General features: G+C 41.9%; 1 protein-coding gene across 1 annotated transcript in view; it reads left to right on the top strand.

The window, feature by feature from the left end:
* Sms (spermine synthase) overlaps positions 1–984 on the top strand; it is a 46,166-nt gene extending 45,182 nt beyond the window's left edge. Inside the window, exon 11 of the mRNA XM_005139217.4 lies at positions 456–984. Within this exon, the coding sequence (XP_005139274.2) occupies positions 456–495 (40 nt within the window). The 3' untranslated portion in view covers positions 496–984. The remainder of the gene's footprint in view (positions 1–455) is intronic.
* Positions 985–17,785: the final 16,801 nt, after the last annotated feature.

Below are 17,785 nucleotides of genomic sequence, written 5' to 3' on the forward strand. Positions count from 1 at the left end.
CTCATCTCCACTGCTCCCTTTAAGAATGTTCTTTTTCATCCATAGAGCTTTGAGAAATAGGGGTAAGTGGGGAAGTCTCCTGGGTCCTAAGTCCCTTTTCCTTCTGTTGTACTCTTTACCTTTCCCTGCTTTTTTGTCCATTTCCTTTACTCCCATCCACTTGTCCCTTATTCTTCTTCTCCTCATACCAGTTGTGAAACTTTTGGAGACCTCCAGAGCTAAAGCAACAGTGTTACCTGACAAAACTGAGTGTACTCCTTCAGTCTTTGTCCCAAGTGTCAGTTGTCCCGAATGGTGGCTATCCCATGCTCTAAAGTGGTCTTGTTTGAAAGCCCTTTGTCCCCTCCCCAAAGTATTTAACCTATGCCCATAAATCTCTGTCCCATCTTTCAGTTTATGAAATGGTACCTGCTCCTCCTTAAATGGCTGCTCTTATTCCTTGACTCCCTGTACAGGTGGGTATTTTACACTGTTTGGAAGAAAGCTAAGCCTTAAAGATGAGCATCCCCTGAATGTCGTGTGCTGCAAGCCACCTTTCTGACTTCCATATGCCCTATATGCCATCAACTGAGTTAGGCAACTGGTCATGAATTCCTTCAAGTGTTTTTGTTTTGTTTTTAATTATTATTTTTAATTTAAAAAGCCAATGGGGAAAATGTATATTTTGATGAGCTAGGGTGTTAATTTTTGAAAGTCAGCTGAAGGAAAATTAGACAGCCCAGCAAAGACTACGGAATGCACTGACCCCCTAGAATGTGATTTTAGTATCTTTTATCTCTGTGTGGGGTTTGGGTTTTAGCTTGGGTTTGTTTCAGTAGACTTTAACTTGGATATGTGGAGGAATGAACATCATTGCTTTGTTCTGGAGAGAAGTTCCTGATAGTGTTTCTCCCCCCCACCCTAAAATTGACTTAGATATTAAAATTTGGTGCTTTAAAAAGACTTAAGTGATTAGCAGTGCTTCAATTAAAATTACAAAAGAGACCTTTCATGTGTTTTGTCACTTTATTTCAGCCCATTTCCTTTCTTACCTCTGATGGCCTAGAACAAAGGTATATTCTGAACTGTTCTGTAACTGCTCTCATGTCATAATGTCTTTGTAAGAGGCCTTGGGGCCTTGCGAATTGTAGTAGTGTCTTCATTATCACAGTGGTGAGTGATCCATGGCCTTTTGCCCCCCATGCATTTTAAGGTTGACCCGGGAACAGTAGGTTTTTGCCTGACTGGAAAGTTGAAAGTCAAAAGATTATTCCTGTTACCAGTCTCGCTGATGAATTACATGTAAATATAAAAATCCTTGAGATAGCTTCTATGAGACTTTGAGAAGACTGCAGGATGTGCAGATGCACAATGGAGTTCATGTACTCCTGTGGTAAAAAGAACAACTTAGGAGCTCTTAAGAAAGTGCATGTAGCCAGATGGTGGTGGTGCATGCCTTTAACCCAAGCACTGGGGTGGCAGAGGCTCTCTGTGTGTTTGAGGCCAGCTTGGTGTACAGAGTGAGTTCCAGTACAGCCAAGGCTAAAGGCTACATAAGGAAACCCTGTCTCAAAAAACAAAACAAACAAAGAAAGTGCATATGAATATCAACTTGGTATTGTATTGTGGGTAATGATCCATCCAATTTGAACTGTCTTTCCTATTGTTTGTATAAAAGATTTATGCTGTGTCAGTGGAATTGGTTCATTTATGGTATTCTTTTTACAGTAAGACATTGAAAATGTAATATTTAGTGAGACAGAGTCAGGGTCAACACTGAACATTCTTCATTGCTCCTCCTAAGATAGGAACAAAAGATATAGGGTATACCAAATGATTTTTTAAAATGAGTGCCGACTTTTCCCAATTTTATTACATTGACCTGGAAGAAGAAACAATACAGAATGAAAAGGATTTGAGAGTCATGTTCAAATTATGTAAGTTTAACAATATTTTTTGTGCATGGGTAGGTTAAAAACAGACTAGTAGACACTTCTCCATCCAAATTCTTCTGTAATTCTTTGCAAGGCTTTGTATATTGTGGAGGATTGAAAATGGATGTACTGCTGCAGTTAGATATTCATTGGGGCCAATTGCCCCCCCCCCCTTTTACTGTTACTTTTGAGACAAAGTAATAGTCTCTATGTATATAGCTCAATCTAACCTGGAGCTTGTTATATAGACCCAGCTTGCCTGGAACTTTCCTGAGAACTGAGCTTGTACCACCGCACCCAGCTCAATTTTTGGTTCATTTTAGTAAAGAAAACAAGTATATCAGCTCTTGGAATATATTATTAATTCGAGGCATGACCTGGTTGGTTGGTACTTGCAGAGTAACTTGAGGTCACAACCACAGATCACCTCTTATTTCTGGTGACTCAGGTCCTGCTAAGCCAAGTGGTAGAAATGGAGAGGTTTAGGTTATGTAAGGCTACTTGGAAGATACATTTGGGAGAAAATAAAGGAGAAGCAGTGTTGAATTTATCTTGTGATAAAAGTAACTTCAGACGAATTTCATTGTATTTGCTGAAGGAGGATCTCAGTTTTGAACACTTGTTATTTTAATATGGAAACATGCAAACTAGAACCCCCCCTGTGTACTAGCTAAAACCCACCCTTGCTTTGGCTGCCTTTTGAAGAAATGCTAATGACCCAGCATGCTATTTTTCTTAGTGACTAGTGTTGTGCAAAGTTTCCTTTACCAGTGGAATATATTGTGGTGTCCTAGCTTTTTAATGAAAGACAAGACAAATACAGATAGTGTTTAAATTCTGTTCAACACAGCAGATACTAAGAATTGACTTATTAAGGTATGAAATGTTTCTTTCCCTTGGAAATGTGATTGAATATTTATAAAACTGGGCCAACTGGGCCAAGGGAAAGCTGGGTTGGTGGTGTTTTTAATGGGCTAGAGCACTGCTGATATCAAAATAAAAAGACATGCCGTCCTTCGTGTGTAGTTTGAATACTGTCATGTCCTTGCTTTCTCTAACTATTGCTGCCGCAAAAGTGTATTTCTGTCTGTCAATAAATCGATCAGTTTTATCCTGTTCTCCTGAGAGAGGGAAGAGAGTGATGTGTGCTACATTCTGTGGTGCCCGATCTCTGAAGCTCTTCCGTGGAGCTGCTCATAGTATGGTTCATCCAACAGCTCTGTTCTCTAAGTATTTTATTCCCACTGAAATATTTTTCTCTGGCAAGACTTGCTCAGACAAGGCAACAGTAATTGCTGATTTTCATAGTGGCAACAGCTACTTAGCATCCCTCTTGGAACAATATTTTTTGGTGCATACTGTTCCAGAAGCCAGTTGGTAGGCAGTGTTTGATACCTCATTATTATGTAGGGGCTGCTATGTGACCTTGAAGAAACACCTGGCCTTCGATGGCCCTGTTGCCTAGTGTGTTTGCTTAAAGCCTTACTTATTTTTATGTGTATGTGTGAGTGCCTGCATACATGAATGTACACCCTTGCTGGTGCTCGAGGAAGCCAAAAGAGGGAGGCAGATCCTCTGGAACGGAAGTTACAGGTAGCTATGTGCGGTTACTATATGGGTGCTAGGAACCAAATCCAGATTCTCTACGAGAGCAGCAAGCGCTCTTAACTGACAACCATTACTCTAGCTCCCTGTCCAGTGTCTTTGTGCCAAATAATAACTAATATTAATACATTTTTCAATAAGGCATACCCATTTCTGTTATCTTGCTGATTACCAATACTGTTGTGAATGACGTGTTTATCACTGACCGAGCCAGCCAGCAGTCCAAGGGTGACATGTGCCGGAAGGTTCTATAGCCAGGCACTTTTATTTTTGAGACCAGGTCTTATGTATCCCATGCTGGCCTTAAAATTCACTATGTGGCCTGAGTATGACCACAAACTTCTGGTTCTCCAGCTTCTACCTCCCGAGGGCTAGGATTATGGACATTCACCTCCAGACCTGATCTTACGGGTATGATTTAAATTTAGGTTTCAATATGTGGAAGATTGCTTGGGTGTCCTCCCCACCTCCCAACTCCAGTAGTGGTAGTGGTGATTGGACCTAGGTCCTCATATATGCCAGACAAGTGCTCTGTCACTGAGCTATATTCTTAATTTTCTTTTTACTTTGAGCCATGGTGGTTTCTAAGTTTGTCCAGGCTAAACGTTGAACTCTGTAGCACAGGGAGACCCTGAACTTGTGATCCTCCTGCTCCAATTTCCTGAGTACCTGTACCACTACTGACTTCCCTGAGGAATCTTTCTCTTTTAATGCTTACTGATTTCTTTTTTTTTTTTTTTTTTTTTTTTTTTGGTTTTTCGAGACAGGATTTCTCTGTATTGTTTTGGAGGCTGTCCTGGAACTCGCTCTGTAGACCAGGCCGGCCTCGAACTCACAGAGATCCACCTGCCTCTGCCTCTGCCACCCGAGTGCTGGAATTAAAGGCGTGTGTCACCAACAACTGGGTTTTGCTTACTGATGTAATTTTTTATGTGTACCGGCACTTTGTCTACTTATGTCTGCACCACTTAATGTGCCTGATGTCCTTGAAGGTTAGAAAGACGGTGTTGGAGCCTCTGGAAGTGGAGTTACTAGATGGTTGTAAGCTACCATGGGCGTGCAATTGAATTCTGGTCCCCCGGAAGAGCACCCAGACTCTTATCCACTGAGCCATCGCTCCTGTCACAGCCCCACCAGGATTTTTTAACATTCTTTGTGCCTTGGATGCCTTTGAGAGCTGCTGAGTGAAAACTGAGACTTTTTTTTAAAGAAACGCTTTAAAAATAAATTCAATAGATAGGCTTAGCTAGAAATCGGTTATATTAGTTTTCAAAAACTTATAGTTTATATTTGTGTTGCTTTACTACTTGTTACATAGCTGGATAGAGTGGTGCACTGAGTACTATGATTTTGATGTAGTAATAAGGATAAACATTTATAAAATTTGTACTGAGATGTGATAAGGTGTTGATTTCTCTAGTTGACAGACTCATAAAAATTGCCAGTAATAACATGGTTTTTCACATACATTCATGCTTAAGTGAAATGCTAAATTTCAGTGAGAAAACCCAGTGAAGAAGGAGATACAGGTGTTTTCCCATGAAGGTTTATGACTAAGCAGAATTCATTGCAGACCCAGGGTAAAGATTACTGTCCTTCATGCTTCCTTCATCCCTCTCTCAGAACTGCAAATCAACTCTGGCAGGCCAGTTTTCCTCAGCCAAAACCATTTAAAATGCCAATTACCTGATGTAGCCATTCCACTGATTTCTGCTCTACTCATTTCAAAAATGAGAAATAGAACACCAGCAAGAAATATCCCAGTGCTGTTGAAAAGCTTTTTGAATACTCTTGGTTGTGATTTCCCTGGGAAATGAGATGATTAATGTGACTGGACAGGTATACTTATCTCGTGTTATCTGGAGGTCCCCAGGATGTTTAGGCTGGCTCACTAATACAGGCAGTTTTTCTTCGAGATGACCAACTAACTATGTGATCATTTCAGTGAGCAATTCCTTTCCGATGAAGCATTGGGGAATAGGCCCCCTCTCAGCAACTTGGCTCTGGAATGTAAGAGAATAAGTGAATTGAGAGTTCTCCTGGGTAAGGAGGCAGGCCAATACAGCCTGTTGATTGAAGGCCTCCAGTCTCCAAGAAAGAGCATAGGAAACTTGCTCTACCCCTTTCCCCCAGAAATGGAAAGCCCCACATAGTAAAGACTTGGCTTTGACCCTAAAGTTAATTTTATTGGAGATCATTTTCTTGGCTTTGTTCTATAATACTTTTACATCTTTGTTAATGGTTATGATGGTAGCTTAGGTTCACACTGATTCTGACTACATATATAGCCTTAGGACATTTCATGTCCTCTGTTTTAAAATCATTATGTGTAGATAGGTAGATATGTATCTGCATGGATGTGCATGTGAGTGCATGTGCCCATGGAGACCAGAGACATTGGATACCCTGGAGCTTGAGTTATAAGCAATTGTGAGCTTGTTGATGTGGCTGCTGGGAACCAAACTTGGGTCCTCTGGAAGAGCAGCAAGTGCTTTTAACTGCTGAGGCATCCCTGCAGCAGCTATTTTCTTCCTTTCTCCTTCCCTCCTCTCTCCATTCCTTCCTTTGTTCCAAAAAGATTTACTTATGTTTGGGTAGGTGGGTGTGAGTGTGTGTGCCTGCAGAGTCCAGCAAGAGGGCATCAGTCCTCTGGAATTGGAGTTTTAGGTAGTTGTAAGTTACTTGATGCAGGAATCCGAGCTCCCATCCTGTGGAAGACTAATCACATTCAACTACTGATTCATTTCTCCTGCTCCTTTATCTTATTTTCTGCATATCACCTCCATCTGTGTGTGTCTGAGTTTAATTAGCTACTCTTAACTCTCCCATCTGTATTTTCCCAGTGTTAAAGGAAGCTATCAATATATCTCATGCTTTGCCTGGTCCTATCACATTCAGTGTTTATTTCAAGTTGTCTCCAAAACCATGTCATACAATCTACATATATCTCTTCTGTTGTCCATAGCTGCTGGAGTGTTTCATGTCTGCAGAAATAGGGTCTTGGTGGAAAGGAATAGACCCACCATGATGTGGATTCTGATTTGCCAGTGATGACTGGACATTTTCTCAGAAGTGTGATGGAGGCAGATGAAGAAAGTTCACTGCACATAGTAAATAGTTTTGACTTTAGAGTTTACTCTAAAGGAGAAGTTCTTTATAATAGCTTTTTTTCTAAGTAGACCATGGAAGAAGGCGACTGGCTTGACAAACTGACTCAAGTTTGGACTTGTTCACGAAAACAATTAATCAGTGGTATGAAGTGGGTAGTGTCTCCTTCTCTGAGCAAGGGTGTAGTCCCAATCCTCCCTTACTGGGTTCTTATTTCATTCATGAAAGTAAGTGGACCAGAAAACTGGGAAGGTGTGCAAAAATAGGCTAGAAAACTGGAATGGTGCCGGGCGGTGGTGGCTCATGCCTCTTTAATCCCAGCACCCCCGGGAGGCAGAGGCTGGCAGATCTCTGTGAGTTCGAGGCCGGGCTGGTCCAACAGCCTCCAAAAACAATACAGTGAAACCCTGTCTCATAAAACCAAAAAAAAAAAAACAAAAACAAAAAACCCTAGAATGGTATGTTGGATCTGCAGGCGGGCATGTCTGTGACCAAATCTTTTTGTCCTGTTTGCTCATCTGTGGCCTTATCCTTAGGTATCTCCATTTCACACCAACACTGGGTGGATTTTCTGCACCTGGTGTCCCCTTGTTCCCTGACCAGCACGTGGAGGACTGATGTGGTTCAGGTTTCAATGCCAGCCAGGCTACCGAGTATAGGGTCATATAGATCATCCTAATTTCTGGTCTGTAGTTTGAAACTGGTTCTGGGCCCCTGATTATTGCTCTCGCAGAAAACCCTCATTCAGCTTCTAGTACCCACAGCCACCTTTAATTTCACCTCCAAGGAATCTGATGTCCTCATCTGGCCTCCACAGGCACCACATACATGCATACCCAAACACACATACACATAAAATCTTTAAAATCCTGAAATCTTGAGTGCATATGAACAATATAGAAACAAGGAAAGGATGTAAATACACAGATAGTGTTGAATGTGTGATAAGGGGGTAGAGTGAAGACTGAGGAAGGATCTATTCATTAGTGTTAAAGGAGAAATCTATAGGATCCTATTTATGGGCCATTTTAGAATGTCAGTTTCCTGTTGTTTCTTTAACAAATTACTACAAATCTAGCTTCTTAGCAGTTTTAGAGTTCAAAAACATTAACTGAGTCTTTGCCTCTTTTTTTAAATTAGAAACAAGCTTGCTTCACATGTCAATCCCAGCTTCCTCTCCCTCCCCTCCTCCCCCGCCCCCTGTTAGCCCCCCAGCCCCCAGCCCAGTCCCCACTCTGCTACACGGGGAGGGTGAGGCCCTACATGGGGTGTAACGAGCATTCTTCCTGCCAGCCTGGTCCCAGTACTGTGTCAACCCCAAATAACACACAGAGACTATTAGTTACAATGCTGTCCACCAATGTCCAGGGCTTCTCATTGGCTAGTTCTATCTTAAGTATTAACCCATGACTACTAATATATATTTCTATAAGGACTTATCTTTCCGAGGACGGCATCCTGATGCATCCTCTCTTCCCTGGGATCACATGGCAACTCCTACTCTTGACTACCTTTCCCAGAATCCTCCTTCTCTCCTAGTCTCGCCTATCTTGCTTCTCTATTGGCCAATAGTATTTTGTTCATCAACATATACTCAGAAGGACTTCCCTCATCAATGGGGGAATCTACAAAGTCTGTAATATTATCCGGGGCAGGGCCTAGGCCCTCCCCCATGTGTCCAGGCTGAGAGAGCATCCCTCCATGTGGAGTGGACTCCCAAAGCCCATTCGGATGCCAGGGATAAATAGTAATCTAGTACCTGAGGCCTTAGATTGCCGAGGCCTCCTCAGTGACACCCATGCTTGGGGGGGTCTGGATCAGTCCCATGCTGGCCTCTCAGCCATCAGTCTGGGGTCCATGAGCTCCACCTTGTTCAGGTCAGCTGTTTCTGTGGGTTTCACCCACCTGGTCTTGACCCCTATGCTCATCACTCCTCCCTCTCTGCACCTGGGTTCCAGGAGTTCAGTTCAGTGTTTAACTGTGGGTGTTTGCCTCTGCTTCCATCAGCCACTGGATGAAGGTTCTAGGATGGCATACAGGGTAGTCGTTAATCTCTTTATCGGGAAAGGACATTTAAAGTAGCCTCTCCACTATTGCTTAGATTGCCATCCTTGTAGATCTCTGGAAATCACAGTAGTGCCAGATCTCTCCTCAAACCTGTAATGACTCCCTCTATTATGGTACCTCTCATCCTGCTCTCCTCTATTCTTCCATCAACTCAAACTTGTTGCTCCCCCATGTCATCCTCTTCCCTTCCCTTCTCCCCCTCACTTTCCCCCAGCTCCCTATCCCCTTCCCCCATGTTCCCAGTCTACTCAGGAGATCCTATCCCATTCCCCTTCTCTGGGGTACCATGGATCTCTCTCTTACGGTTCTTTCTCCCTGTTTCCCAGAATCACTGATGGTGGGATTGTAGGTTGGCACTCCCCTCCCCTGATCCATGTCTAAAATCCATATATGAGTGAGTACATACCATGTTTGTCTTTTTGTGACTGGGTTACCTCACTCAGGATGGTTTCTTCTAGTGCCATCCATTTGCCTGCAAATTTCAAAACTCCATTGTTTTTTTTTTCCGCTGAATAGTACTCTATTGTGTAAATGCACCACATTTTCTCTATCCACCCTTCAGTTGAGGGGCATCTAGGTTGCTTCCAGGTTCTGGCTATTACAAATAATGCTGCTATGAACATAGTGGAACAGACGTCCTTGTTGTATGAATGTGCATCTTTTGGGTATACGCCTAAGAGTGGAATTGCTGGGTCTTGTTGTAGACTGTAGTCCTGAGGAATCTCCATACTGATTTCCATGGTAGCTGTACGAGTTGGCACTCTCACCGGCAGTGGAGGAGTGTTCCCCTTTCTCCACATCCTCTCCAGCATAAACTGTCATTGGTGTTTTTGATTTTAGCCATTCTGACAGGAGTAAGATGATATCTCAGAGTTGTTTTGATTTGCATTTCCCTGATGGCTAAGGATGTTGAGTACTTTCTCAAGTGTCTCTCAGCCATTTTAGACTCCAGTATTGAGAATTCTCTATTTAGTTCTGCACCCCACTTTTTCATTAGATCCTTTGGTGTTTGGAGACGTGCTTCTTGAGTTCTTCGTAAATTTTGGATATCATCCCTCTGCCAGATGTGGGGTTGGTGAATATATTTTCCCATTCTGTGGGCTGCCTTTTTGTCTTGTTGACTGTGTACTCCAAAAGATTTGTTGGCTTACTATGTATAGTTTTTATGTTGCTTAGGTATGTTCCTGTTATTCCTGAAGATTCTCTGGATTTCTTCAATGTCCGTTGTTATGTCCCCTTGATTTTGTTAATTTGCAAGTTATCTCTTTTCCTTTTGGTTAGTTTGGATAAAGGTTTGTCTATCTTGTTGATTTTATTGAAGAACCAACTCTTTGTTACATTGATTCTTTGGATTGTTTTCTTTGTTTGGACTTTATTGATTTCAGACCTCAATTTGATTACTTCTTGGCATCTACTCCTCCCAGGTGAGTTTGCTTCTTTTTGTTCTAGAGCTTTCAATTGTGCTGTTAATTGTCTAGTGTGACTTTTCGCCAGTTTCTTCACATGAGCACTTTTTGCTATGAACTTTCTTCTTAGCACTGCTTTCAAAGTGTCCCATAAGGTTGGGTATGTCTTGTCTTCGTTTTCATTGAATTCTGGGAAGTATTTAATTTCTTTCTTTATTTCTTCCTTGAACCAGGAATGGTGCAGTTGTGCGTTGTTCAATTTTCATGAGTTTGTAGGTTTTCTACAATTTGTGTTGTTGTTGAATTCTAACTTTAAAGCATGGTGGTCTGATAAGATACAGGGGGTCATTCCATTTTTTGTACCTGTTGAGGTCTTCTATGTTGCCAAGTATGTGGTCCATTTTAGAGAAGGTTCCATGTGGCGCTGAAAAAAAGGTATATTATTTTGTGTTTGGATTAAATGTCATATATAGATGCCTGGTAAGCCCAGTTGGGTCATAACTTCTATTAATTCCTTTGTTTCTTTGTTCAGTTTCTGTCTGGTGGTCCTGTGTAGTGGTGAGAGTAGGGTGTTGAAATCTCCCACTATTACTGTGTGAGGTCTTATGTGTGAGTTGAGATTTAGTAATGTTTCTTTTATGAACATGGGTACCTTTGTATTTGGGTCATAGATATTCAGAACTGAGACTTCTTCCTGATGTATTTTTCCTGTGATGAATATGAAATGACCTTCTTCATTTCTTTTGATTCATTTTACTTTGAAGTCTAATTGTTCGATACTAGAATAGCTACACCAGCTAGTTTTTTGGTTCCATTTGATTGGAAAATCTTTTCCCAACCCTTTAATGTGAGGCAGTGTTTGTCTTTGAAACTGAGGCGTGTTTCTTGTATGCAGCAGAAGGATGAATTCTGTCTTCATATCCATTCTGTTAGCCTGTGTCTTTTTATAGGCAAATAAGAGCATGAATATTGATGGAGATTAAGGATCTTTGAGTGTTAATTCTTATTAGTTTTTGATTTGTTGGTGGTGATGTTATTGTTTGATGATTTACTCTGCTTTTTCTTTTCGCTTTTGGTAAAGTTGGATTATCTATTACGTATGTTTTTGTGAGCTTAGTTACCTTCCTTAGATTGAAGTTTTGCTTCCGGTACTTTCTGTAGGGCTGGGTTAGTGGATATGTATTGTTTAAATCTGGTTTTGTTGTAGAATATCTTGTTTTCTCCTTCTCTAGTGATTGAAAGCTTTCCTGGGTATAGTAATCTGGGCTGGCACCCTTGGTCTCTTAGTGTTTGTAGAATATCTATCCAGGACCTTCTGGGTTGCAGAGTTTCCATGGAGAAGTCAGGTGTGTTTCTGATAGGTTTGCCTTTATATGTTACTTGGCCTTTTTCCTTAGCTAATCTTAATATTCTTTCTTTATTCTGTATGATTGGGGTTTTAATTATTATGTGGTGAGGGCACTTTTTTGTGGTCCATTCTATTTGGTGTTCTGTAGGCTTCTTGTACTTTCATTGGTATATCTTTCTTTAGGTTGGGAAAGTCTTTTTCTATGATTTTGTTGTATAAGTTTTCTGTACCTTTGAGTTGTGTTTCTTCACCTTCTTCTATCGCTATTATTCTTAGATTTTCCCTTTTCACAGTGTCCCATATTTTCCTCGATATTTTGTGTTAGGAATTTGTTGGACTTAAATTTTTCTTTGGTCGATGAATCTATTTCTCCTAGTGAATCTTCAGCGCATTTCTTGGGGCTTAGTTCCTTCTTCCAGTTTCAAAGCCTTCGGTGTAGCAGTTGTCATGTTGCTTTTTTGTGTTCTTTCTGTAGGGCCTCTTGGAATTGCATTAAACTGCACCCAGATGATCTGTGCTTCTAGCCCCACTTACATATCTGAGTCCACTTTGCCATATAAAGCAGCGTTTGTATAAAGTTCTGAGGATTGGGATATGAGGATTATTAGGGGCAGGGTATTCATCCTATTACACATTGCTAGGGAAAAGCAACTTGACAGTGAAGAAATTAGACACGATTTTAAGCAGGTGACCAAAATCAACTTGCCTAGGGGGCAAGTGGATATCATGTACCTCCAGATGTTGCCGTCTTAGAAGAGTTGTTGCGGGGAGCTGGCTTTGTGGGGTTACAGTTGGAATCAGCCGACTTGCCCCCGGTTTGCAATTGAGAGGGGGAGTGTGAATTGAGAAAGACAGAGACACAGGATAGAGTCAGGAGGGCAAACCCGTGAGTACTGAACACCCCAAGTTTATTCTTCACTATTCTTAAATAACTTAACCACAAAAGAGGAACATGGTATCATGTATACCGAACAAACAGACTTTCTTCCTCTATTCTACAAGTATTCAGTAACCACACCTTAGATTCAATTTCTCATTATTTGGCTTTGTGGGTCAAGAGTAACTACACCTCATGCCATGTCTGTTGTTATTTAGATAAGACACCCCATGCCAAAATGAAACATCCTTCTGTAGCCACACCTTAGACCTTTAGGTCTTATTACTTACTAAGGACAGTTTTGAACTCTGACTTAAGCCAAGATGAAGAAGAGCCATCTTTATGGGCCCTAACAAGTTGTCACCTATGCAATACTCAACTAAGAACACATTACCTAAACTTAACCATTAACCCCTAGACCCTAAAGGCTATGTGCTCTTCAAATGTAGGGTTTCTGTAAAGAGGCAGTTCTGTAATAGAGTGAGCCCTGGAGTTCACAATGCTAGGCAAGTGTTACTTCTGGCCTAGCCTAATATTGGCCTCTTTAATAGAAGTGATGTTGGGCTGGAGAGATGACTCAGTGGATAAGAGTACTTGCTGTTTCAGAGGACCCGGGTTTGGTTCCTAGTACCCATCCCATAGTAGATGGTTTGAAACTTCTCTTGCTGTGATGAAGAGGCACCATGACCATGGTAACTCAAAGAGAACATTTAATTGGGGTAGCTCACTTATAGTTTCAGAGGTTCATTCCATTATCATCATGGTGGGGAGCATGATGGTGGGCAGGTGGTGCTGGAGTATCTGAGCATCCCACATCTTGCAGGCAACAGGAAGTTGACTGAGACACTGGATGGTATTTTGAGCATAGGAAACCTCAATGCCTGCCCCCACGGTGACACACAGTGACGCACTGCAACAAAGCCACACTCCTGAACAGTGCCACTCCCTATGAGATGGGGCCCAAGTGCATTCAGACTACCACAGACAAGCTCAGTGATGCAGAGCTTGTATGGCTTTTGCATAAGATCTGAGTTTTGTTTCCAGCACCTATGTCAGGTTGCTCTTAACTATAACACCAGCTCTGTGGGATCTAGCGTCCTCTTCTGGCCTTCTTGGACTCTGTGTGTGTGTGTGTGTGTGTGTGTGTGTGTGTGTGTGTGTGTGTCTGGAAATCCTGTTCTGTGTTCAGACAATTTAAAAATAAAAATAACATCTTAATAAAAAGTGCCAGAGAGGCATACTAGCAAGATTAGGGAATCCAAAACCACAAACGTTACAGTGATAACAAGAATAATTCTGTGCCTCTCAAAGAAGGATGCTGGAGGTTTAGGTTGTAGCCTGCAAGGCAGGACTATGGCATGTTCCCAGGGCCACAGAAGTCTGAATGTCCAAATTAGATCTTTGAGGTTTCTTGTCTACTCATCTAGAGAAGCAACTGTAGCTACAAGTGTCCCACTGGAGATCACTAAAGGCCGGAAGAGCAGGGCTGTGCCTGTGAAGTCTGTGGGACAGATAGATCAGGGAGACCAAGAGACTGAGAGACCCTGCCTCAATAAATAAAGTTCACAGTAATCAAGGGAGATTCTAGACAGCCACTCCCCTCTTCTATGAGATCATCGGCTGAGGACTTTGATGAGTTCCCCTGGAAAGGAAATTGTCTTTTTGTGTAGAAATAGGACGAGCAAAGCTGGGGTAGCACCTCTGACTCAAAAGCCCACGCATCTGATTAGGTAAGATCTTAACCTAAGCCCAGCAGCTTGGATCCCTCACCATCTAATTGGCAGATTCCTATGAGATCAGTCTGAGCAACACTTCGACTACTGAAGAATGGAAAATCTGATAGGTCACACTGTAGAAAAAAAAGTTGAAAGTGCTGGCCTGAACTGCTGAAAGTAAATGTTTTATATATCAATGGTGCATTATTATAAGCAGCTTTGAAAAGTAGTAGGTGTTGCTATAGTAATTTCTAACATGAGTTCCTAACTCATTTCTAATGTTCTTATGGATAATATTTGAATGCAGGCCTAGACGTGTAGCTCATGCTTGGCCAGCATGAGTGAGGACCCAGGTTCAGTCCCTACACTAAAAACTGAAAGGTGTCCTGACAAACCACTAACCTAATGTTCTTATGTGAGTTCTCAAAACTTCACCTCTCCAAAGTATTGAGTCCTTCTCCCCACCATTTGAAAATCACCAGGCAATGGTGGTGGGTATAATCCATTAATGAAGGCTGAGCAGTGTAGACATTTTTTGAGTCTGATTTGGAAAGGCTGGAAACCCTGTTCTGTGTTCAGATATTGCACACTGAGAGTTCTAAACCGGGTAAGGGATTGTCTTCTTGATCCAACCAAACATGCAGTTTGCTGAAGCCTGGATAGTGTTTTGATCTTATGGCTAAATTTAGTGAGTATGCTTATTTCTGTAAAGAGTAAAAAATGGACCAAATTTCAATTTGTGCTTAGGTCTTTTGCAGGTGTATTGAAAATAGAAATAGAAATAAAGGAAAAGGTTGGAGGTCACACAGTTCCATTCTGACATACTAGAGCAGCTCTCCTCGGCACTTATTAAAGCACTTTTTGCTGCAGTAGCTAGGTAGGAGGTCAGAGGAGACAAGCGTTGAGTATAGTCAGGGGAACAGGAAGAGGAAAGAGCATGTAGGTAGCCTCTTTAGCAGCTAAGAAAGGTGTGAGCTACTAGCTCACAGTAACAGGGCATTAGGAGACTGCTGGAAATAGAAACACGGAATGGAAGTGGAGGCTTAATCTGCTTAAAGCTGGAAAGAAAGCACACATCGTATAGTTCAAGGGATGTGCAAGGGATGTGCAGGAGCAAAGACCATTTGCTATACGTGCATGATAAAATGTTTAATGTTGGGGCTGCGGGGGATGGCTCAGCAGGTGAAGCTGCTTTCTGACAAGCCTGATCTGACTTTGAAGCCCAGGACTCACATGGTGGAAGGAGACAGCTGACTCCCGCAATGTGTCCTCTGACCTCCGCTTGCGTGTTGTGATACGTTTTCCCTACTGTCACACATATACACCTGCATGCATGCATATTAAATAAATATCATAGATTTTAAGTGCTTAATATTTAGAAGCCATAGCAAACCTAACGTGTTTAATAGCTCACACTATAACTATATAGAAAGATGAATTCTATTTCCTACTGCCAAAAAGCTATCAGGCACTTCCAGTGTTATTTTCCCTTCCACCCCCTGAAAAGACCAGGGATGGTGTTCTGGGTTGAATTGTGTTCCCCCTTACAGATGTTGAAGTCCCACTGCACTCACAGCGCCTACAAATACAACATTATTTAGAACTCGTGTCATTGTAGCTGATGAGATGGAGATGTTTGGCTGGACTTTTTACTGATATGACTGGTGGTCTATTTCAAAACGAGTGTTTGGGCACTGAGGGCAAGAGGAGAAGGCTGGTTTGCAAGGTGAGGAATGCCTGAAGAAGCCCATCAGACTGACTTTTCCCTATAGTTTCTAGAAGAAGCAAGCCTTGCCATCACTTTGAGTTTAGACTTCTAAGTTCTCAAACTATGAGAAAATAACATTTCTCTTGCTGAAGTGACCCAGTTTATGATCTATTCTTAGAATATCTCTAAGAAATCAATACTAATGTCCTTTAAAATTCTTGCTGTGGTTTTGATGAGTGTATGCTAAGGTTTTATGTGTTACAGGTGTGGTCTTAAGAGTGGCACTGTTGGAAAGTGCCTTAAACCTATGAGGAGTAGGATCTACTGGGAGGCCCTTGTGTGATGGGGAATGCCCTTAAAAGGGGCTGTGGGGTCATACTAATTATCCTGCTCGCTGCTTTTTGGCTCTGTTACACACTCCTGCTGTGGTAGGGAGGTCATCCTCTCTAGAAGCCCAAGGTTGCTGCTTGATCGTGTAGTAGAACCTTCAGGTCTATGTGCCCAAATAAACCTTTCTCAGAAGTTAATTGTCTTGGGTATTTTGTTATAATAATATTAAGGTAACTAATGCATAGCCAATGGAAGAAGTTTTATAATTATCAAGGGTTTACTATTTCATAACAAGCAAACTTGAAATTTCAGCTGCTTATAGTAACAAGTGTGGGTTTTTCTCTCAATGAGCTTTGGGGTGGGCTAGGGTTAAGCTAGGGTGGGCCTGGCTGAGTTCTGCTCTAAGCTGTGTATTCAAACTGTGTCTGCTCCGTGTTTCTCTCTTCCCTCTTAGGATAGTGACTGCCTGAGACATCTGCTGACAGCCAGATGTACAAGAGGGCAAGCATATGATGAAAACCAAGGTCCATCCTTGATTTGTGCCATGTATGCTAATATCTCACTGGCCTATTGTTTGGACAAACCCAAGGTCAGGAGACAGAATCTCTGCCAATCATGAAGTCAGAGCAAGGAGATACACATTAGGGGAGGGAAGAGTTGGGAAACCGAATTAAACTCAACCACATTTTACATGAGAATTTAATCTAAATTCCAAGGAATACTTCATGCCCTCAATTCAAAATTAATGAGGTTGAAGGGAATAAGGAAAAATTATCTTTCAGGGATACCTGTAATCTAGCTTGACTCTGACAAATGGAGTTAAGATAGTGTTTTATATCCCTTCATCTGTTTGTGGGCACCTCGGCTAGTTTCATAGCCTGGCTGTTGTGAATATTGCCTCAGGAAACATGAACATGCAGGTGTCTTTGTGGTGTGTTGACTCAGAGTCCTTTGGGAATATTTCCAGAAGTGGTAGAACTGGGTTTATATAAAACTTTTAGGGTTTTTTTTTGAGACCTTTCATACCAATTTCCATATTGGCTGCATCAGTATACATTCTTTTCTTTTTTTCAGTTTATTCCCATCAACAGTGTGTAAAGAGTCATCTCATATTCCTCCTCCCCACCCTCACCAGTGGGAAGGAAGAAGACAAGAGGGCAACGGGAGTGAATATAATGAAATTACATAGTATACATGAATAAAAATGTCACAACGAACCCCAAACCAAACCCAAAAGCCAAAAGCACTTCCCATATGCACTGCAGTCATGCCATGCAACAGCTACTCCTTCAAAGACTCTTTCTGGGATTTAGAGTGGAAAGGTAGTTTTCAGCAGAGCTCTTTGGCCCGGACCATTGGCTTGAATCCTGGCTCTGTGGAATCTGGACCTTAGTCCTCTGTGTGTGCATCCATAGGGGAAGAAAGACGGCAGCATTGCTGCCAGCAGGTTTTCAGTCCAGTGAGATAATCCATGCTTCAGTCGGTGCTTGGCATAGAGTAAGTGCTCAGAGATGATCTTCTGTTGTCATTCGTAAGTATCAGGTTTTGGAATTTGCTGGGGCTGGAGAGATGGCTCAGAGGTTAAGAGCACTGGCTGCGGTTCCAGAGGTCCTGAGTTCAATTCCCAGCAACCACATGGTGACTGACAACCATCTGTAAGGAGATCTGGTGCCCTCTTCTGGCCTGCATGCATACATGCAGGAAGGAC

The sequence above is a fragment of the Mesocricetus auratus genome, unplaced genomic scaffold (assembly GCF_017639785.1).
Source record: "Mesocricetus auratus isolate SY011 unplaced genomic scaffold, BCM_Maur_2.0 Super-Scaffold_100003, whole genome shotgun sequence".
NCBI lineage: Eukaryota > Metazoa > Chordata > Mammalia > Rodentia > Cricetidae > Mesocricetus > Mesocricetus auratus.